General features: G+C 38.3%; 1 protein-coding gene across 1 annotated transcript in view; it reads left to right on the top strand.

The window, feature by feature from the left end:
- The window catches only part of TMEM200A (transmembrane protein 200A), a 59,770-nt gene extending 35,614 nt beyond the window's left edge, over nucleotides 1–24,156 (top strand). The window contains exon 2 of the mRNA XM_068410599.1: nucleotides 21,128–24,156. Coding sequence (XP_068266700.1) covers nucleotides 21,144–22,619 — 1,476 coding nt within the window. The 5' untranslated portion in view covers nucleotides 21,128–21,143 and the 3' untranslated portion in view covers nucleotides 22,620–24,156. The remainder of the gene's footprint in view (nucleotides 1–21,127) is intronic.
- Nucleotides 24,157–24,605: the final 449 nt, after the last annotated feature.

Raw genomic sequence — 24,605 nt, 5'->3', positions numbered from 1 at the left:
TGCATTTGTTTGTCAGAACTTCAGTTTCCATGTTTCCTCGCAGCAGTTGATGGCACCAAAGGCTACAGCCCACCTCTTGCTCCCATTACTATGATTATTTCAGAAAGAGGGAAGCCTAGGTTTAGAATCTGGGAAAGCAGGAGAAGGAAGAGAGAGCACGATACTTGAATATTTGCTTTATATTGTGTAGTACGGGGAAAACCGGGGGAGGCGCGCTCACGGGTGCTGGGGAACGGTCCGGAGTAAGCTACGTGATCTCAATGTGAGTATGGAAGCTTCTCGTTTATTAACAAAGAAAGCAGTGGTTATATAGACTATGCATATGTTAATCGCGCGCCCCGATCGCACTTGTGATTGGTCCATAGGTTTACATATTCAGAGCCGTGACCGCCCCCTCCCCTCCCGGACGTAGTTTTGCTTCCCGCGAAGCAGGCACCACGAGGTTCTTTGTTCTGCTCCGTGCAAGGGGAGTGCAAGGTCGCTAGTCTGGGCTTAACCCTTGCTCAAAGCCTGGGTTGCTCAGACTGCTCAGTGACTGACACAGGATCGTGCCCCTTCTCACTCAACCAAACCTCTACAATATTGCATGAGTGCACAAATAGAGTTTAATACTTAATGTCTGCGCGGTAGAATAGGGCATTTTTCAGTCTGTAATGTATGACAATGTTTCACAAATAATATTTTCACATTTATTCCTTGTAATGGACTTAAGAATAGCTTGGTTTGAAACATATTAGCTACATTACAAAAAGAAACCCTCAATCATTGATATCAGGTAGAGTACTTTTTTCTATTTTAATTTCTGATTCATCAAATGCATCATATGTGAATATGATAGATTGTTAGAATAGTCTTAATAGGTATGATCTTAAAGAAATAAGAATTACTATGTTAAAAGTGAACAGCAAACCCCCAAAATGTCTTACCCTGGGTTATTCTTTATTGATGCACAAGCTTGTCCTTACTGCATCTGCTCTTGTGCCTGTTCTTTATATTGGCTACCTCAGATCCCCATCTCCTGCTCCCTTGGCCTCAGTCTGCAACTTGTGGAGCATATTGCTTCAACCCATCGATTTGTAGAGCATTTTAGCTTAAAATATGTGAAGCACACTTGTAATGCTGTCAAGGTCAGCTGCAATATTCATATTCTTAAAGTTTTGCATACAGTTATATGTATTGGTGGATCAAACAAGTGCTCTGAGTATGTAAAAAGTGATGAATCTGTCCTCCCGCTTAATACTACTGGGAATTTTGAAGGTACCGTAACAAATGATTCCATTAGAGAGAAATAGCAATGGGTTGTTTCAACAGCAGAGATGCAGCTTAACTCAAAAATATAGTTGACTTCGACTATCTCAGAATATGTGGCACAAAACCAAATTAGCATAAAATGAGCATAATTCAGGAATAAAACAGACCTGGAAGTGAGAAGAATATTTCTAGACATTGGGGTAAAGTGATCCCAGTGGGAGGGTGGGAACAAATACTTCAATGTTAAAATGAGGGCAGTAGCTTTATTGAAAGAGATTATAAATGGGTTTTGATTGTGAAGTAATGAACCCGACATCTTTTCCAGTCTTGTATTTTAAAAATAACATCTAATGCTATCTTTGCCATTGGTAAAGGGTCTAAACTGTTTTCTCCCTAGATTTCAGTTTGGCATTAAGAGCAGCATTGAAGAGAGAGTATTTAAAAATTATTCAAAGAAACATTTTCACCTAATTGGCAAGAGTTTATATCTGTAGAAGTTATTCTGAATGTTAAAGTGCACTAGTTGACATGGTACAAAGAAGGGTTTCTTTTTAATTTTGTGTAGAGAAAGAACACAATTGATGTTTATGGAGCAGTTGAATATTAAATGTAAAATGTGAAATTATCCTTATGAAGAAGGCTGTATCTAGGGGCCAGCTTCAATGTTTCAGCAAGGCAGCCTGTGTAGGGAAAAGTCAACAAAGCCTTGTATAATTTGTTTATTCTGTTAATATGTTTATTTTCTGTTTGTGTAAACAGATCAAATTTGAATGTGTGGTATATTCAGTAATGTAGCCCTTGTGTAATCATTCGTATGACAATAGAAGGATGCACAAATTTGAATTTACATATATTTCAGGGTTCTTGTTACTAAGCATGTTAATAATATTGATGCTAAGTCCCCAGGTTAAATACTGAACTGACAGAGAGCTTTTGAAGAAACAAAAGCTGCCCATATGTCATAGTAATATTTTATAATAAATAACGTTTTCCATGTACATTTATGATACATTATTCTTTTTCCCCCTCCCCTGTAATTTTCTACAGGAGAGCTCTTCAGAAGTTCACAGGTGGGCTGTGAACTACAAGGAAGCATCTTTTTAAAAAGCTAAATTGAAAGACTATAATTAGAAAGGTCCTTTCAGCAAAAGAGTGGTAAATCTTTGATGGTAACTTTGCTAACACCTTCAGAATTGACAAGGTTTTTTTTATACACACAAACACACATGCTATATTTTGTTGCTATAGAAAGCCTGCTATAATTTAAAGGAGGAATTACTGAATTTGGGAATTACTTAGCTTATTTAAACCTGCTTTGTGTGTGCAATTCAAAAACCCAAGCAGAGTGGACTGCTGAAATAGAGAGTGAAAAATGAAAAGATTTTGTCCCAAAATATTGACAGACATCACTTTATAAACACATTAGAGAAGTGAACAATATGGCCTGTGTATTCTTGTTTAAAATGGTTTTCCTCATTTTCCCATTAACAGAGACCATTAGACAGTAAGGCTCTACAGATCTACAAACAGCAAGGTGTGAATTCATCAGTTGAAAGCTTGCGTGAAGTCTTAAAACCCAGTTCTTTGTAAGTTTGACGTATGTGGAGAACACGGCAAGAATGAGGAAGGAATAGTGGTCAAGGGAAACAGTTATAACTTAATTACTTGGTGCTTAGTAAATAGGAATCTGAAGAGGGTGTTGTAGAGTCAGAGCAAAAGAGCCGTGGCCCAGGTAGTAGATGGAAACTGGGAAGCTCTAATGTTCAAATGCTTAAAAGCTAAACGTTTCTGTAATTGCAGGGTCAGACCCTAAGGGTAAAAGTGTCAAAAACTTCTAGGTAATTTGGGAACTCAATTTCCATATTGAATGAAGATTCCCAGGTAACTTCTGAAAGATGTTCTGAATCACTCTTTAAAATTTTGCCCTAAGCTTTCTTATGCATTAGTTGTTGCATGAAGAGGAAATGGATATTAAACTTTTTAAAGTGTTTTAAATTCTACTGATGATAATCTCCTGATGACATAATTTTTATAGCTATGTTCTGGACATGCTGGAACACAACTTTATTGTGATATTGACTAAGAGTAGGTTCCAGTATGCTGGAGTCTGGTTATGATTTTATAGGCAAGAAACATGAATCAGGACTTCTTAGCTCAGAACAGCATCTCTTACTTACCCCTTCCACGAGCCAGTAAACAAGTGTTTGTCATCATCCCATGGCTAATGTCGGTCCTCAAGAGTTGGCACTGGGTGGATATAATCTGCTTACACTGTTGGTGAGATAAAGGTTCTTAAATATTGAGCTGTAATACAACCACATGTGCTGTCAAAAGGAAAGGGTAGGAATAAAGATGTAGATGAATAATGATGTTGTGAATAATATATACCTATTGCAGCCTATACAAATCTAAATCTATAAATCCCTTCCCAAAACACATATTGTGTTCCTATCTGCCCTTCCCTTGTCTTGTTCTTACTGCCCCTGTTCTTTTTAAAGCAATAGGTTGCTCTTATAACTGTTTCACTGAAGTACGAGAAGCTGATGTGGGGCATATGGTGCTGAATCAGGGATGCAAGTGGTGGACAGTATTCATTGTGAAGGAATGGGAACGGATAAATGTAGCCTTCACTGCAGAAAATCAGAACAGGATTGGATTAATCAGCACAGTGTGTGTTAGGAGGAGGCCAGGGCAAGCCCAATTCAATTGAATTTCAGCATGTCACAGCTCTCCAAGCCAGAGTGCCTGTAATTAAATTCAAAAATCAATGTTAATGCTCAGCTGGGTCACACAACTCAAATCAGAAGACAATCAGGAAGTGTTGGAAAATTGAAGGTTTCATAGAAATATTCTGTTGGCTGGATTGCACTTCATCAATGTTCTTCAGTAATGCTTTTTCAGAACAAGTACTAATGGTGGTGTAATACAGTTAGGACTGTATGACACTCTCCAAGGACAGGTGTCACTATGCTTATTCAAGAGTATAACAACAGTAGAATAGAGTAGGGGAGGAGGAGGGTGCTGCATCGTGCATGGATTGTGAGTTTCCAAGCTAGAAAAAGATGGCACACTGGTGTCTCAACTTTTGGCCACCTCTCAGAGCTCACAGGACTTGAGGCTTTTAGAGTGACATGAATGTCCCAGTAGTTCTGAAAGCAGTTTAGGTGACACCATAGTCTTGCTTTAGGAATTGCATAATGTATATCATACCTCAGATGGAAAGAAAATTAGAATCTCCTTACATATGCTGATCTGCTGTGAGCAGAATCACATGGGATGATATTTATGGCACCAGGGGTTGATGGTGTCATTAACACTAGCACTCTTTACTGACATTTCTGTAATGATTTTAATCTAAGTGAGAATATTTCATTAAGAAAGGTTGCGCATGTAGACTGCATGCAAGGGAGTCTTGTTTGGTAAGACCTATGAGCGGGAGAAGCGATAATTCCTTTCGGGCTAGTTTAGGGATTATTTAGGAATCTGCCCCACTGGTCCCAAAGCAGGCTGACTCACCTGGGTTTTTCTTGTTTCACAATCCGCTAAGGTTCTGCCCTAGCTCCATACAGCGCACACACAAGCCTTCTGTAAAATGGGTCAATTTTTTCTTCTCAGATGTGGAGTTTTCAGGCTAGATTTGTGGATCTACCTATGGATTATGAACTGAAAAGTTAGGAAAAGAGTGCACAGCTGGGTTTCTGTTTGCAGATTTAAGTCAGCTTAAATAAAGCAGACAAATATTGAGCAGTAAGATCCTAGTACTGTGTTCCTGTTTTGAGCATGTCTGTCAGTGATGAGCTCACTGTTGCACTCCTGTTACGGCAAAGGCGTGTAGTAACAGCCCTTGGGAAACCATCAGGTTCAGTATTGTCACTGACTATGCCTAGGTATATGGAAGGCTCCTTCTGTGCAAGTGGCACAGAAAGGCTGCTACATGTTACCAGTAAGCAAGTAATGGAGGCCTACTATACAAGCATCTCTCCATGGCTTGGAAGATGTGACTTGGAACTGTATGGAGGTGGACTGTTCAAGTGAAAAATCTAAACACAGCTTTCAGCCAATCTGAAATGCAGGGGATATTCATGGTTGCAGTCTGCAGCTGGCCAGAAGTCCTTCAAAGATCCTGAATAAAACATTATGACAAATAGAAATTGCCAACAAGAACAACGACAATGTAAAAATACCAACATGATCTATCCTATTTTCTGATAGTGAAGAAATTATATTTCTAATTATGTAATAGGCATCTTACCATTGGGTCTTTCTCATCTGAATTTAGATTTCCAGGGCTACAGCAGAGATGTTGCAAGTGCCCTCTGTTCTGACCCATTCTTTCACCCACTCAGCAATTCAGCTGTGAAAAATTGCAGAAGGCTTGTGTTAAACCTTTTCTCAAATTCACAGCTATTTGAAAAGCGGAAGCATCAGATTTGTCTGGAATTCTGAAGACTCTCAGTTGGCATGTGCCTCACTTAGAACCACACCCTGGGATGTCAAAGCAGTGTGCAAAGCTGCATGCGTGTACCAGGGCAATGCAGGCACAATTCCAAGGGAGCCAGCTGGCATAAGTGTCTGAGGGTTAGATGCTTATGAACTGCTCAGAGTACTGTGTACTTCTCTCTCTGATGGTGGCTGTACTGAATCAGCACAGAGCAGTCCATGACTTCTGTGAGGACTGCAGCAAGTTTTCTTGTTTCTTGCTGGTGTCTTAGGGATGCTCTAGGATAAGGAAAACTGAAGAGTAAATGAGAAGCCTAAATGAAGCACCTGTGAAGTGGTGATTTCAACCGCTGAGCAGGTGATGGTTGATCCTTTCTGTAGAGGAAAAACAACAGTGTGATGTGAAAGGAAAAGGAGGTTCTTGTTCTGTAAAATCTTATCCTCCAGCTGAACCTGGAGGATGTGATCAGCTTCCAAATCTGCCAGCAACTGCAAGTGTATCTGACTAGTTAACTCCCACAGACCCTACACATTTCCTGTAAATCGAACAGTTCTCACAACCAGATGCTTCTTTTACCTTCCCTTTTGGTTTCATTCTCATCTGTTGTGTTTTTTCATTGCTTGCATAGGTCTCTTTGTTGATTTGTTTTTTCCTTGCCTCCTAGCGTGTTCTCATTTGTTATCTTCATTTTTTTTGGCATTTGCATTGGTTAAATTGCATTCTGTCTCTGACATTCCAGGCTGTTTGCACATAGTTACATGATCTGGTTCATCTCTCTGCATGCTCCTCTACATCTTTATTCACTCTGGGTGGTCCTCAGTGTTTGCAGCAGTATCAGCCACTATTTCAAATGTCAAGCTCCGTTCATGTTGTACAGAACTTTTTCCTTATAATATTTGCTCTGTTAATTCTTGGGCACATTTTTAGAAAAAATAACAGTTGTCCTTTTACTTTCTCATGTATCTGGCTTACTGTGGCATTGCTGAGGTACTTTCATTGCCTTGAACAAGTAGTAATTACTTTTTAGTTCCATAATTCACATTTTAGTTCCATAATGAACTTGAACTTGTGTGTGTATATATATATATATATATATACACACTAATCCAGCTGTTTAACCCATTTACTTTACCCGTGGTTTTCTAGGAAGTACTTTCTCTGCGGAATCAAAGCCCTCAAGGCTTCCACAAGGAAGTGAACGGGCTAACTTAGTACCCGTCTTCAGAACTGACCGGTTAGGACAGTATCTCCCAAAACTAGAGACTGGTTACACTTCAGGCATGCTCTGGTTGGTGTTAACAGCACTAGTCTGGGTAGTCCCACTGTTCCATAACGTCTGTTGTATTTTAAAGTCTGTTGCCTCTTACTCCATACTTACATTGGCATTGCTGTTGTCTTTCCACTGGGAGGAACAAGCATTCAGCGGTGACCTTTAAACACAACTGTGAGAAAAGAGGAATCATAAATAAACATGGGTTAAAAAGTATTCTGTATATTTTCTATGAATTTTAGTGAATACCTTCAATTATGCGTGGATAATTTTTGTTTTGTTTTCACTTGTTGCTTTAGCTGTCTGAACAAATCTGTTTCAAATAATTTGGTAACACATTGCTGGTCTTCTACTGAAAAAATAATTAACTGGTGACATTATATTTCACTCTTCCCCCTCAGTCTGAACTGAAAACTTTATGGTGGAGTGCTGGCAGCTTCTAGCTGCTCAACCTGTAACTACATTTTCAACTTATCTCCCTCTCCCCATTTCTTCATCCTGCTTTTCTTACACAGAGCTGGTAATTTTGCAGTAGCTTCTTAATAGAAAAGAAAGTAACCCATATGGTATCTGTTGGTACTCAGTAGTCTGCTGAGTTTTACTGACCTTTACTCTCTTTTCTCCTCAGCAATGAAAGATTTAGACATACCAGACTGACTGATACATACAAATGCTCTGTGATGAGCTGAGAAGACCCTAAAGCCATAAGATATAAATGTAAATTTTACACTAACTGGAAAAACTTGACTCTGTATTTTCTGTCTTCTTGACTTTTAACTCGTTGTTGAAATAATCTCTTAGTTGTTTATGCTGTCTATATTGGCATCACAGATCAACCAACAGTTTTTAACAAGGTTCCTCAGATAACTTCAGTCATGCGTTTGTTTTAGTTTAAACATGCCTTACTTATAAGAGCATGATTCTGAACATTATGTTGGCTTTGTGTAAGTCAGGAGGATATTTGTGGAAAATAAACTGATATTTGTCTTGTAATTAACAGTGACCATATCCAGGCTAAAGAAAAGTAAGTAAAATATTAAAAGCATAAGGTGATGTAGCAATAGCAATGTAAGTGAGGACCTTGAGGAGCTAAAAAAAAAATACTGCAAGTCTTTTGTGAATAAATTGCAACCTATAATACATGCTGATAAAAGTTGATGTCTCCTGCTAAAATTAAAATATTACCTAGTATCAGTCAGTGTTGACATCTGTCCTGATCATATGGGTCAACTGAGATTATGTTTTAAATTACACATGGTAACTCAAGTGTGTTAAAACACAGACTTTATGAATGGAGGGCATTGAAATTGCACAACACACTAGATAAGCTAGCATGCTATCAGCAATGCATCCGTTAATAGGTCTTTAACTAGGGCACCACGTTTGAGCTAGCAGTACCATTTATCATTCCTCATGTATTAGGAATATTCTCATTTTCCTCAGGCCTGGCAGCCTACTGTTCTACAAACTCTCTATTAGGGACTCAGTCTAATTGGAGGAACCGGACGGAGCTGCTTTTCGGCAAAATAGCAGGACAGGCATAAGCTGATTTATAGATGCAAAATGAAGTAACAGCAACCCTGCCATATTTCAGAGGCCTTGTTCCCATGGAAAAGCTGTGTATATTTGAAATGTAGGGCAACAGGATGGAGTGTAGATGTTTGAGGTGAGGGAGGCAGACCTTTTAAGGGTCATGAAAGAAAGTTTTGTGGTAGATGTGAAGTCCCCTGTGTGAACAACAGCTGGGCATTCTGGAAGCAAGTAGAAGCAAGGAGGTAGCTGTTCTTCTGCTCTATTTAACTGGCCTTACTTTATGTACTACCAAGGAATTGTTTGGTTTTAACCCCCAATGCTGTTCACAGATTGTTCATGGTAAAAGAAAAAAGAGATTTACTAAGCAAATCATGTATCTGTATACACGAATTCTGCCACCAAAGGGTAAGATACAATTCCATAAATGTGACCCACAGTATTTCAGCATGTCTTTCTCTTAGCATCTCACTACTCACAGGTTACTTTGCTGCCTATGGGTTCTTCCTGTTTGCAGTAACCTTAATTTGGAGTGTTACAGCACAAACTGAGTAGTTAATTATAACACAAATGATAACGGGGTTGATTAAAAGTACAGAAGATTGTGAAGAATAATTTACATAATAGGAATGATCTTAAGCCTTCATATTGACATTCCTATTGTTTTGTACATGTGAAATATTAATTTGTATCTTGAAACTGCTGCTCTTACGTGCACTTTGTAACTTCTGTTTACCGGCCAACAACCCGAGTAGCAGTGTGAGCACTTATAGGTTCTGCTGATGCCCCCATGTGGATGTCTGGCTGGATCACTCTAGTCTTCACTTGAAGACATGGTTGAGTTTTAGTGTTAATTCAATAACAATTTATTTCTGTAACGTCCATTAACGGGCAAAAAAGTTTGACTACGTGGGATACCAAAAGTATTTTTGAACTATGCTTTCCATTCTCTATGAAATAGTGCTTGACTATCCCTTTTTTGTATCTAGTATTTGAAACAGTTGTTGACATATTGGGAATAGCATCACACTAACCAGTTTACTTATTTTTGTGGGATTCCTGAGACACAAGAAAATTTTCATTCCATTATTAATGTTCTAATAATAGCTATGATATAAAGATGGCCTAATTGGTTTGCCAACATAGAGTAACCTAAACCTCATACACTGATTTTTCTGCCCCTGTGGATGAAAATAATTATATTGTAACTATCTGAGAGTTCACCTGCACCCCTGAGTTACTGAAAGTTACTGTAGAGATGCTGGAACTGTCTTTAAATGTGACAGCTCAGATACTGTGACCATGATAGTTATGGCAACAGAGACCTTAGGAGGGGCTGATTTGTCTGGCTTCTCAGCAGGGTAAGTTAACTCGCACAAAGGTCTTCAGTATAAAAGACATCCTAATGGTGACCCATTTTTTTAGTGCCTCTTAGATTATAGTCATCAAAGAAGATTTCAAAAGGCAATGACAGACCAGATGAGCATTAACAATAGCATAAGGCCACAGCTGTGCTGAAGCAGCTGTTCCTGCTGGCCATATAAACACTCTCACCTTATGGCTGGGGCACTCAGGGAACCCAAATTACAGTTCTTGTTCCAAAGAGCCCTTGCGTGGACTTTTCTAATGACACAGAAAAAAGCCTCCTGCTGGTGGAAGGGGCTTGGCACCCAGGACGCCCCACTTCCCATGCAAGTGTCTTGGCTGCTAATTTAAAACTATGCTGCCAGAGTTAATGGACAGGTAGCAGGGTTAAGTTTGTGGCTTTTACAGTTACTTTTTGGTCCTAGGTGCTTAAATTCTGCTAAATCGGGCACTTAACATCTTTTTTGTACCTCTGTCATGGACTGAGATTTTCAAATACAACTACATGGTGTAGATACCTAAGTACTTTTCAGAGTTAGGCTCTTGCATTATTTGAGTGTGTTTGAAAAATTGGTCCTAGGTCTCTGACAGTGAGCAGAGAATGATAAGTCCTCCTCCTTTGAGTTTGTACATTTTATAGAACAAGAAGTATTTTCTATGTCAGAGGGAAAGCTTTGCTCAGACATCTTAGTTGTGGAGCAAATAGATTTGATTTCATATCTAATATGAAGATTTTGAAATACCTTCTTCATTTTGTTCCTGATATTATTTGATCTTACAATCATTGGACTTGTATACAGTGGGAAATTACCATTGTTAGAACCTGCTAATTAACATGATTAACTGAGCCTGTAGTGCAGATAAGGACATTTGTTTGGTCTCATGACAGCTGGTCACTGCCTACATTAAGTGTGTGTCTACGCTGGAGATTTCGCCACTGACTAAATCAGGTAACAGATTGGTAGTTAAACTAGATGATGTGAGTGTAAGCGGTAGCCAAAGCACTCCAGCATTGATTGTGCTTATATACCTCCACACTAAGTGCATGACACTGTTTTATTCATAAGTTATTTGAGATTTTGTGCATAAGAACTGAAGAACCAGCAAATCCTGGTGCTTGTAAATGAAGATATTTCTTAACATTTTTGTTTTGGTTTCCTGTTTGGCTTTTATTAGGAAACTGAATTTATCTGGCAGACTGACCCCTGGAGTGTTTAGTCATGCCTTTCCTTTGCAATAGATGACAGAGAACATACCTTTTACTCTGTTTTTACACATTCAATCTTTCAGAAACATCTAGAGACCTTTATAAAACTTGTTTCGTGACTTGTCATTGATAGCTGTTCAATACTCTGATCTGCATTGTGTGAGCTGGCTTCAAAATTCCCATTAGTTCTGCACATTTTGGACTTCAGTTCTAGGGTTGCTGGGCTATAGTATTACCTCACAGTTTTCACTTTCTTACTTCTAAAAGAAACTCCTTTTTATTCTTTGTAATGTCTAAAAGATAAAACCTGGGAAAAAAACAAACTAGAATAAATGCATAAAGATCTACACCCTTCCTTTACACATTTTAAATCAGATTGTGCTCATACAGTGTTTATTTTCAATAGAAAGGTTTACTTTATACTGAAAGCAGATAGTCTGCATGGCATAAAAGATTTAAAATAGTCTGCTTATTTAACCTGTGAACATAGATAACCCAGGATCTTTTCTGATTACCGAATATGAACACTAATAATGTCAATGGACAAATATGTCTAAAATAATTACAAATATTTGGCTAACTAGCCAATATCTGCTTCCATTTGTAGTACTGATTTTCACTAGAAAATGGATTTACACAAACTAAAGTGCTAAAATAACTTAGAAACAGATTTTGTCACTTTAGTCATAAAGGACAGTTATCACCTTACTCAATTTAGGCTAAAAAAACCCTAGCTGTTTTTCAGTAGGAAAATGCAGACAAACTGGAGAATGCAAGCAAATATAAGCAAAAATAAAGCCTAGTACATCCAGGTTTTATTTTTCTGTGTGCATATTCTATTTTTTTCTTCTAGGAAGAAAATGAAAGCACTTTATTAGTCAGTCACCTTTTAAGCAGCTTTTCTTCAAATCTTGTAAAGCTTCTTCCCATTTTTATTTCCTCAGCCTTTTTTTTAGCTCTGTCTTGCTTTTTCTTGTAGTTCAGTAATGTATTTTGGAATAGGACATGATGTATCTGTGAAGAATTCTGTACCTAAGTAAAGAAGTTATTGGTTCATGCTTCTGAAAACAAGTTACAGCCCTCAGTTTATTGATAATTTAATACAGTGGATACAGAGATTACAGGAGGCATTACACAAACAAATACATCCAGTGCCTGAGAGCTTGTGTTTCTTTAGTCTGTCATCTAGGACCTGAGCTAAGCTGGTACAGCTACAGAGAGCAGGACACCTGGGAATTGGGGACATCACACGTGACAATGGTGGGGCAGGTGGGTTAACGCTGTATGAGGCATGTTTTGTGGCCTGAGAACGTATCTGGTTCAGTGTATGATGACTGGAAAGCTGTTCTAGACATAAGAGACTTGGTGCCAACCTCATGTTACGCAAGTTTTACATTGGTAAAATCCATGAACTTCTGTAGACTCACACCTGATTTGCCACAGCATGCCAGTAGATGTAGTTGAGGAAGGAACAAGTTGAAAAGTGAGTGCAACTGGGCCAGGCAAAAGCTTGTAGACCAAATCTAGGCCAAGTTATAGAGCAGTGTCTTGAAAGGAAAATATAGAAACTCAGATTGCTTCTTTCTCTCTTTGATGTGTGCTCTGTGCTTTTGTGAGTGGCTAACGAGCTCTGTGTAATGCTGCCAATATTGAATGTTGCTGATTTTGCACAGAATTACAATATATGACCCACTGAAAGGATCAGGCTGAAGAAGAAATAATAGCAAAGAGGATAAGCAGCTCAGGCATTCATCTTTGTGCGGTATTGCTGGGTGTTAACCTTACTTTTGACCTTGGCATAACAGTTGAAGTAATTAATGTATACAGCAGATACTGTAAGTGATGAAGGCATTCAAAAGGGATTTTTGTGTGGTGTGATTTAAAGAATGCAGTCACGGCATTCCCTGAATCTGAGTAACAGGCATCCTCACTTAGCTTGCAAGTATATTTATGAGTATTTCTGAGTTTGTAATTTTTATTTCAAATTCCATAGTTATTGGATGATGATTTCAAGTTAGTTTAGAGCCAGATAAAATCCCAGGTGTTTTCAAAAAAAGAATTTCACATCAGTAAAATGTGAAGAAAGACATTCGCAGACTGGAGCAAGTTCCGCTTGGGGCCCCCAGGGAGATTGGGGGCTGAAGCTCTTGCCCTGCAAACAGACCAAGCAAGTGGGGGTGGTTCACCCCCAGAGAAGAGACGACTCTGGGAGGACCTAACAAGAGCCCCCCGGTACGTGCAGGGGAGTCATCAAGAAGACAGAGCCAGGCTCATCACAGTGCCACATGATGTTAGGACAGGAGATAGACACAAGTTGCAACAAGAGAGGTTCAGACTGGATATAGGGAGAAACTTTCTCGCCATGGGGCATTGGCGCAGGCTGCCCAGGGAGACTGTGCTGGCTCCGTCCTAGGGGGTTTTGAGACTAGGCTGGACACAGCCCTGAGCAACCTGGTCTGACCATGCAGCTGGCCCTGCTGTGAGCAGGAGGTTGGACTAGAGCAGGAGCAAGAGGTTGGACCTCCTGAGCTCCCACTTAGCTTGGATTATCCAATGATCATATGATCCTATATCCACATTGTGTGTATGAGCCAGGGCTCTGACCTGCTGAGTCAGCTGTCTTGGACAGTATGTCCCAAAATTTCATTTGAAAAATAAAATGGTGCTCTTCAAGCTCACTTCCATGTGCTTTCTAAAGGGAGGAGAGGCTTGCATTATTGCGGGCACAAACTGATTAGCTGTGAAAGCTTGGGTATTGGTCAGTTGGATCTTTGTAACTAAGTTCTATTCCTTGTCCAGTTGAGAGCTTCATTTAATAGTAATGAAGTATAATTTTACAAGACTAGTTTGGTGAGTTTTGGGCGTTCTTTCTGGATTGGGGTTTTATTTTTCCCCCCTCCAAATAATAGTAGAGGGTTAAAGGGTTTTTATTATAATTTTTATGAATCGGGGTCATTTTATAACGTTTCCACTGAGTCATTAAGCAGACACTTAGTGTAACAGCTTGAGGAAGGCTAAATTAGGAAGTTGGGCTACTTGTAGCCATACTTGGACTTTCCCAGCTGTGAGAGTCCTGCTTTACCACAAGGCAGTGAAGAGTCATCAAGGTCAGGATAGGGAATGCCATGGCCCAGGCTTGCTAATGATATAGGGTGAATGTGAGTCCAAATGGAGATTTGATATCTTCAGTGTGGATATAGCAAATATATGCAAATAATCACTTGATACTGTTTTTGCCACCGGGGTGTCCATACTTATAGTAAAAGAACAGAGCTTCAACTTCTTGCCACACCTGAACATTGCATCAAAGTCACTTTGATAAAAGGGAGCTGTGCCCCTTTGTACAAGGTAAAGGTACTTCTTTGCATGTATTTCAAACGAATGTGACATAGTATAGTTATAGAAATATGTATAAAAATGAGATCTGTTGACTTACATAGCTCTCATTAAAGCCTGGATTTGTTTTTTAAAAATTCCTTTTCCCTTCTCAGTTTGTTTCAGTATCCAACTTTTTAGAGTAGAACAATGAGCTGTTTCCCTTTTGTTCCCAGTGTGTGCTCAGTCCATCCTCTAGATCCACTCCAAATCAATGTTTTCCTGTCCTTCACAATTTGTGGACCCCCTGGATTCCTTAAAGCAGTAAAAATTTTAATTTTATTTCGAAAGTTCTGATGTGCCATACCTAGTTATCTTTCACAGATTCTGTAGAGGCAACTGCTGGACCCCTGTGGTCTTGCTTGGACCAGTAGACTGCGGATTTGAAAAACACTGCCAGATCTAGTTTTTTTAAATTAATGGATCACTGTCAGACCTCAAATTTCCTAACAGATTTTGATGTATCCTTAAATACCAAGCTTTTATTTTCCACTTACGAGTGCAAAGAATTTACCATTTAACATGGTACTATTGTAAAGCAAATACAGACCATTTGATACAGCTGCGTGGTTTACCCATATCCGGGGAACTTCAGTTTTTAATCTCTGCTATGGACCTTCTGCCTGCTGCTGCCACTTGAACACCCTGGTGCTCTTGCATTGCCTGCCCCACGTGCAGCTTGTCTTTTCCTTTTTATGCTGTGAAACTGCTTGCAGGATTTGGCCTGCTTCCATAATCTGACTGGCAACCATGAGGTTAAAAGGACATGATTAGTCCCTAAGCTTATCCCTTTACAACCTAAAAGAGGGACCATTAAAGGGAATTTGGATCCAAAGGGTTTGTTTCAGCTGGAAATGTCAAAGCTTTAATGTTTTAAATAGACATTTGAATTTCCTATCCTTAGCTTTTGCTAATATGACTTTAAAATCCTGTCTGAGGTTATGAATCATAGAATCATAGAATCATAGAATGGTTTGGGTTGGAAGGGACCTTAAAGATCATCTAGTTTCAACCCCCCTGCCACAGGCAGGGACACCTTTCCTCTAGACCAGGTTGCTCAAAGCCTCATCCAACCTAATACCACATTTCAAGTGCTTTCTTCTCTCCTGTTGTCAAGTAAAGTACACTTAAAATACCCCATAATCATGAATACAAAAGATGTGCTTTGCTTGCTTGCTTTTCTTTTTTAATTTATTCCATCTGCTCTTTTTTGAGGAATGGAGATGAGATGTATCATAAGGTGGTCCCATTTGTGTGCTGGGCACTTGGAGGGGTCTGCTTGTTAAAGTGCTAAATACAAATGTAATTTGGTCTGATTTTTCTGCTTCCTGTGGAACTACCCTCTGCTTGGCTATTGCTGTATTATCTCTACCAGAATGATTAATCCCTTCGGGCCTATAAAACTGTATAATTTTACCTTTGGAATAGAACAGATTGTACCAGATGACCACCTCTATGCATAGATAACATATTGATATGTATATATTATACATCAGAAGAGAAGTATAGTTGTGTTAGACACATCTTAATATTGATTTGTGTACTCAGTTATGTTACCAGTTCTCTTATTACTTTATCATTTGCATTCTTGATTATGAGAAATATTTTATGAGTAAACAGTCTCTCACATACCTCCTTCATTTCTAGGACTCCAGGTTTATCAAAGGTAAAAGAAACTTTCCTTGATGTTAAAATTTGTCCTATTGTTAAAATTGGAAATTGAGACAATTAAATGACAACAAATCAAGTACTAATGGGAAATAAATTTCCTGATCAGCTGAAATAGTAAGATAGGAAATGCTATGGTAATATAAACAGGTTCTGTCGCACACTACTTACTGCAGTGACGTTTAATTCTTTGCTGAAATACAAGAGCTGTACTTTTCAGAAAGTTTTACATAAAGCTAAACTACAGGGAAATAGCATGTATAGTTCTGATAATGTCACGTAATTAACTTTAAATCATTTTTCAAACAGTAAATGAGAAAAAAAGAACTATTTATGCAAACAACAAAGATTATAAGTGGTAAGGGGCACTGAAATGTATCTGGAATAAAACAAATAATATTAAAGAAATACAATTCTAGTATTCTTTACTTTGCTTCCCATCTTTGCTGCCAGTATACATTTAAAATTAAGTGTAAAATCTCAGTATAATTCAAATAACTATGTATATATTCAAAAGACTAAGTTGTAGATAGAAGTAATAACTTTTATAGTACCAAAATAGTTGAAAAAACTGTATAAGCTTTCAGGCACCTAAAACAGAAGCCCCAAGCTTTAAAGCTTATTACAAGTTGAGAACTTGCTGAGAGATTAATTGGATTTTCCATAGTTAGACTATCTCTGAAAAAAAGTTAGTTGACAGCAGTACAGTTAAGGTGATGCTAGTTGTTAGGGAGGAAAGAGGGGTATTAAGGTGGTGGCCTCTTAGGTAAAAGAGAGAAAGAAATAGTTCATAGTTTGTGGAACCAGGAGAAGTTAGTTGGAGCCACTAGAACATGCTATGAAGTCAGTTCCTTCCATTGAATCTGTGCTCTTGCACACACATCTTTCAGCTTTTCCTAGGCTGCCTAGCATTAGAGGCGTTGTCTAAAGAGCAGCTCTTGCCTCAGTTGCTGTTAAAACAGAAATGTGTGGTCTGTAATAGGTTCTTGCCATTGACCCGTCTCTTACATCTGGGATAATCAATCAGTGAGTCAACTGGGCTCAAATCCCATCAAATCCTATCACACCCATTTCGTCCTTTGCTTAGCTTCCAAAGGATAACTGGGTATTACTTGTGTAGACATCTCCTAGCTTCAGAAGGACTCTGAGTCAGTCCTCTTACCTGCCATACCTCCCCGTGGAGGACACTCCACTACCTGGAGTTGCTGCTGGGGTTTTTAAGGGCATCTCCTAGAAAGCATGCCAGATGCACAGGACTGGGATTAGCTGACAGCCTGGATGAAAGGTGAAGTACGTCTTGCTAATGGCCATTGACTCAGGCTCTTGACGCTTTAGTTCTAACTTCTTCATTCTCCTCTGTGCAAACAATGCCAAGAGAGAGCAAGAGCGAGTGTGAGCAGGAGCTGCTTTTCAGGACCTATATCAAAGCAAGCTTTTCTTGGGTGATCTTTGAGTGGCTGACAGGGCTGGTGTCAGGGCCACTGTAACACCAACACAATACAAAGCGAAGCTAAACTTAGAGGTAAATCTGGGCCGCTGTTTCTTTCAAGACTAAAACCCTAAGCTGCCCAGGCCTTTGGACCTGATATTCTTGCTGAAGATGAAAAAAACAGAGCAGCTACGAGGTTAGAGTCACTCAACACTTGTTTGAAAGGAGCTTGGCAGCTGTGGTGCTTTTGTATCAGCAAGACGGTTGTGTTTCATAAAATGCATTACAGGCCTGTCCTTTTCTTTTTGTTCTGTATTCCACATCCATTTTACCATTATTCGATTCGTTTGAGAGCAAGTCTGTGTCATTCACAGTGCCACCAAAGAGATACTATCTGAGTTCTTAGCATAATCTTCATTTACTTCTGAGTCAAAGTCTTCTAGATTAAGGTTTGCTTGTTCAGAAATTCGAATTCAGACTTCAGGGTGAAACTAAATGTAATCACTGTACTGAGTTAAATAAGGGAAGCAGCATTTGTCACTGGCTCTCATTATGGCTGTTATGTGGTGAAACTAAACAGATTTGCAGAATAAATAAAATGTATGTACAGTGTCACTTTATTCTAAATATAATATTTTCTAAAAAAAAGGTTTCCATCTTAATACTAAGTAGCTCATAAGCCTTACCAACACTGTGGCTTATTACAAATTATTATTTACAAAGCTGGTTGTGATTTTTTCCATGAAAGAAGATTTGATAATATTGAAGTGAACTCAAGAAATAAGAAAGTGACTCTTTCTATGTATAAAATGTGTTTGTATCTTGTTGCAGACAGACTTTCTCTCCCCTGCGCCCAAGTTCTGATGGAGGTAGAGTGAACAGAGGAACAGCGTGTTCCCCTGAAATGCTGGGAGGAACGTAGCTATGTGGCTTGAGAGAGCTCGCTTTCTCTCTCATTTTCACTTTAAGAGACCTCATTTTCTGTCTGTCCTTCAAGTTACTAGAGACCAATTAATAATGAAATTGTGATGTGGCTTTCCTGCAATTTTTGCTGCAAATGAGAACTTTCTGCAGAAAGACACCCCAAGATGTAATTTTTAAGAATGTTTTTGTTGGCTCTACTTTTCAGAGCTAGAGAGGAGCTCTTGCTACAGGTATGTTTAAAATATTTAGCAAGCAGATGTGAGTTTACTCCATTCACCCTTTGGTGCAGTCCGGTAGCTGTGATCAGCACAGCACAGTACACAAAATAACAAATCCTGCCAACAGGCAGAGTGTGGATTTAGCACTACCCTGCCTACCTGTGCAGTTCCTTGGAGGCCCTGAGAATGGACAGAGTGGGTTGATATGTGCCTGTAAAATACCACATGAATATGGAAACTCCTTGTCCCCCCTAAAGGTCTGGTCATTTCAGTAAAGATATGCCATAATTCTCTTAATTTATTTCATAGAGAAAATGAATTACATTTAATTGAGTCATGACAAAATACAACAGCTTTTATAATGGCTAAGTCCTATTTATTTCTGTCTAGAGATTCAAAACATTATTCTACAGAATAATGATCTTTTGTTTTGACATAAACCCTTAAACACAATAGGCATATGAGAAAGTTTTGTTTTAATTTTTAAAGACTATCAGTGTCAAATAACTATTTGGAGGATTTTTAAATTGTTACGTTAAAAAAATGGCTTTTCATGAAGTGTTCAAGAAATCAATTGGCATTGAACTCTTGAAATTGCCCAGATAGCATAAAAATGGAAGTAAATTGCAAAGGGTGAGAATTTCTGGAGATATAAGCAACATGAAACCTTACAGTCCAAGTTGAAATTTCTGAGATTTTTGGAGTAATGTTATGAATTTCTCTTTCAGGAATTCAAAAAATGCTGTATACTTAGCACCCTAGGCCTTTTTTCAGGTCTTTCCTTCGTAAAGAAAAGGTTTCTCACAGAGAGAGAAGTGCTCTGTACTTTAATAATGATAGTGCAGGGAGGGAGTTCAGGTTGCTGCTCTTTCTATCTGTCATCTGAGTTGCTGCTGAACAGATAATAATGCACCCTGGATACATTTTTTTTTCTGGATTAGTCCTTCCACTTGGTCACCTATCTCAAATTCCCTATTGATTTCATAATCGAGTTCATAATTGGTGGGTTGGACCGATTTCTCTTTGTAGATATGCGTATGTGACACCTGCTTGCAGTGTTGGAAATCTGTGATAGTGTCCAAATATAAAGTCTGTCTGCTTGTTTCTCATACCATGATAGATCTAAACTCTTTTTTTTTTCATGGGTGCACTGCTAAGATTTTTTTGAAAAACATAAATATTTTAAAAGATGTGATGAAAATTACTGCCTGTAAATTGCAAGCAGTCACCGGTTTGCTTTGCCTTCGCTTTTCAGCCTCTCACATTACTCACCCAGTCCAACTTCAGCTTTGCCTGCTTGTTAAACCATCCGCAGCTTTGACACGGAGCCTTTTCCTCTGCAACAGACTGTCAGCCTTTCTTTATCTCTGAGCCTAGTAAGGCCACCAAAGAGAACATAATTTTTTCATACCTGGCTTATAGTATCTTAATTTTACTCTATAATATTAGCTAGTATTCATTCTAATATTCATTAGTTAAGCTCAGAAACTATTTTTGAGTCTGATTATAAGAGACCTTGTAAAATAAAATACAATTATCCTGAATGCTGTTGTTTCATTTGTTACTCTTACTCATAAAAAACTATCAAACATGGCTTTCTCTTTTTAAACCCATGCTGGTTATTGTTTCTCATGTAATAGAAAGCCAGGTGTGAAAGTAAGTCTAAAGTGAAAAAATTTCCTCATAAAATGATGAAGCTTTGAATTGATGAACTTGAAATTTATGAAGATTTCTTATCTGGTGAACTAAACTGAGCTACTTGATCTGTAGTCCATGAGGAACCAAGAAGGGGAGAAAAAAGATCTAGATATGCATAAAAGGATCAGCTTTATTCGGAAAGGCAAAAATGATCCTGTAGTTGACACTCAGGTGATCTGAATAGGCTTCATAAAAGCTTCTTTAAATGAGGAATAAATATGTATTAATATATGCTGAAATCTATAAGGAAAGATCTCTTAAAGGGGATACGTAGAATGATTTGTATTCATAGTCATTGTGTGTCATAGAAGTTTTTAAAAGAACTACTAGCTAAAGTGGTAAAATGATCTAAAATGCATACAAGGTAATAATATATTATTGACTTTGCTGCAGACCAGTCCAGAGATAAATTATCTATTAAGATTTCTGAATATTTTAATCTTTAATCCTGATATATCACCACTAAGAGCACTAGCTTTCTTCTACTGTCTGTGTCACTGATGGAAGATTTATTACTTGTATTTACAATGCTAAAAGACTTTTGGAAATTTTTTTTTAAGATGCCATGTGAATCTCAAAACTGGATTGTCATATGTCATATGTCATAACTGGATTAAGATTTAGTAGCTTTTTTAAAGTCTGTAATATTTTGATTATCAAGAAATATTTACAGATTAGCAAAGTGCTGTTTATATTTGCAGACACAACCTTTGCTTGCTTCAATATTTCTTTCTTTTCTTTTTTTTCCCAGGGCACGATATAGAACTATGATAGCAACAGGAGGAGTCATAACAGGACTGGCTGCCTTAAAAAGGCAAGACTCTGCCAGATCTCAGCAACATGTAAATCTTGCCACAGCACCAGCTTCTGAGGAGAGGAAACCAGTTAGACGCCGGCCCAGGGCAGATGTAGTAATTGTCAGGGGCAAAATCCGTCTCTATTCTCCATCGGGATTCTTCCTTGTTTTGGGAGTGCTTATCGCATTCTTGGGAATTGCAATGGCCATCCTTGGATACTGGCCCCAGAAGGAACAGCTTTTGGGATCTGAAGATAAGCTATCCGTAAATGAAACCCAGGTCCTGAGAAGCCAAGGAAGCATTTTACTTCGTTTCTTTGAACAGCATATGCACTCGGATAAGATGAAAATGCTCGGCCCTTTTACTATGGGCATTGGAATCTTCATTTTTATTTGTGCAAATGCCATTCTGCATGAAAACCGTGACAAGGAAACAAAAATCATCCACATGAGAGACATATACTCCACTGTAATAGACATCCACACCCTGAGGATCAAAGAACAAAAGCAGCTGAGTGGTGCCTTCACTGGCTTGTTGGGGGAAGGAGAACTCGGGCACAGCGGGAGCTCGTGTGCATCACGGCTGGCTGCAAACACTGTTGCGCCTTTCTCTGGCTTTAAGAGTAATTTTAGAATGGATAGTTCTGCTGAAGAAGATGAGATTGCCCTAAATGAAGATAGGACCACTGGGGGCCTCCTGCCACCTCTGCTGACTGAGCAATCTGGTTCAGTCTTTGGACTTTACCCTCACTCCAGCAAGGCTTCAGATGACAAAAACACTAGCTCTATAAAGTGTGAAACAAAATCCATTGTATCATCTTCGATTAGTGCTTTCACACTGCCAGTAATTAAACTGAATAACTGTGTTATTGATGAGCCCAGTATAGACAACATAACTGAGGACTCCGAGATCAGTAGGAGTCGGTCTAGAAATCTGTCGATGGATTCTCTGGCCATTCCACTAACAGATACCAATGAGTACTACAGACCAGCCACTACCATGCTTCCACGACACAATTCATTTGTGGACACTCCATCTGATCAGTTCAAATCTTCTATGACTCTCGGACCAAGCACAGGAAAGCTTTTATCCCCTGGCGCTGCCAGAAAACAGTTTGGGTCCAACACATCTTTGCATCTTCTGTCTTCACATTCGAAGTCCCTGGACTTGGACAGGGGTCCGTCTACGCTCACTGTCCAAGCTGAACAAAGGAAACACCCCAGCTGGCCCAGACTGGATCGGAGCAACAGTAAAGGATATATGAAACTAGAAAACAAAGAAGACCCAATGGATAGGTTACTTGTGCCACAAGCAGCAGTCAAGAAAGACTTTACTAATAAGGAAAAGCTGCTTATGATATCAAGATCTCATAATAATTTGAGTTTTGAACATGATGAGTTTTTGAGTAACAACCTGAAGCGAGGAACTTCTGAAACAAGATTTTAATATTTAAATTGCAATTTAGAAGATGTCATACAGTATTTTTTAAAAAAAAAAACATTTTGACAAGTGTTTCCTTTTCAGTGAGACTAGTACAAGCCTGTTTTTAACCAAATGCTTAATAGCCCATTAAAATTGGCTTGTGTGAACAGAGACCTTCATCTTTGTAATGCCAAGAGTTTTTTGTCTTAGTAACATACAGCTGCAATACTGTACATTATCATTGCTCAGAGAGTTTTGGTACGACTGATTCCAATTTTCCCAAGTCATTATTTCTTTTGTTCTATAGAAGCACGTTACTTTTTATCAATTTGACTCCAGAAGCCTGCATTAGGAAAAAAGCGCCATTTACCTGTACGTTCTGTTTGTTTAATGACTGCAAGTGTGTGAAAATGGTGCTCGCGGTCTAGAATGGGAAGTGAGCAGGAGCACATACTGGAATTGTCAAGTCCAGGCCTTTATCCTAGGTGTTGTCTTTCACATATGGGACATCTCGGTAACTGCAGTCTTGCCATTGTCATTGTGAGAAACTTGTTTACATATTGGGGTGGGTGACTAGAAAAGAGTGGGTATAATTAAAACTGTTTTTGTGACTTCACTGTAATCGGTTGAGTTGAATACCAGTGTTGTGAATTATTAACTATGCTTTGTACAATAATCTTTCTACAGCCGTTGTAATTTAATCCTGTAATTCCAGGAAAACATATATAAAGTAAGAAATCTGAAAATTCTTCTGGGATTAGTTCTCTGAACCACTTTGATTGGCAGACGTTTTAAAATAAAAATGTACAGATTCAAGTAAAATCATAGGAACATGATGAATGCCAACAGGATTTTAGACACATGGTGTATAATAAGATGATATTATGACATGAATCTGAAGATAATAATGGAAAATTAATATATTGCCTTCCATTACAATACCAAGAAGCTGAATAACTAGGTCTCTATGTTCAAAATACTGATACAAAGCATACAATTGAATATGTATACTAACATAGTATGAAAGCCCCTTGCCTAAATTTTGATTTATACATTTCACATAATTATTGGCATGATGGTTCGCTGGAGGCTTAGCTGTGGTAATTTGCATTACAAGATTTTGCAAAAGGAAGTGATATTTAAAACAATGTTTTTCTCAGCAAAGCAAGCTTCACAGTTGACAGTTGTAGGCTATTGCTAAAGAAAATGAGGATTTGAATGTGCATACCAGAAAGTTTTCGTGTATTTCATGAAGGTGTTTAGGCCGTGGTCCTGCCATAACAGCCGTGCTAGAGAGTGTCACTTCAAGCTGCAAGGTTCACCTAACAGGATGTTGGTCTTAATTGGTCAGTTTTGATATATTCACTTAACTTAAATACTCAGGAATTATTTTTAATGGCTTTTCCCAAAACATCAAACCTATTAAAATGATGTTTTTCTTTAATTACTTTGATTATGAAAGATCCAAGATGAAAATACCCTCTCTTTTTTAAAAATATTCAGCTCCATATTTCAACTGTGCGATGTTTATGTATCAGGAGCATTACTTGCTCAGTGAATTGAGGCATAGTGTTAACTGTTAGAACCTCAAGCCTATATATTGTAACAGAGTTGGCTAAATATTTTGCTATGAAGCTTTTAATAACTTTCTGGTTTGTGTTCTTAAGACATTTGCTATTTTTTGAAATAAAATGTCTATCTACATATATCTGTTGTAAGACCTGTTTTTCCTCTATGATCTCAAATCTTCCATATCGAAGTATAATTAGGTATTATAACATTGTATATAACATTGTGCTTAATCTATTAGCATGCCAGTAGATATTTGGCTATGGCTAATTGATGTCAATGACATCCCTACACATGTAAAGGCTGAATATTTTATTTTTTCATGTAATGTGAAGTGTGTTTAAAGTGGTTTTGATATAGGGAAATTTGTATAAAAAGAACATCCTGTTCTTCTTAGTTTGGTGGTAAGTATTCTTATAAAAGTGGAAAACGCTATTAAAG

Source organism: Nyctibius grandis, chromosome 1, assembly GCF_013368605.1.
Source record: "Nyctibius grandis isolate bNycGra1 chromosome 1, bNycGra1.pri, whole genome shotgun sequence".
NCBI lineage: Eukaryota > Metazoa > Chordata > Aves > Nyctibiiformes > Nyctibiidae > Nyctibius > Nyctibius grandis.
The sequence above is the reverse complement of the archived record's forward strand: the minus strand, read 5'-3'. Positions and strand labels throughout refer to the sequence as shown.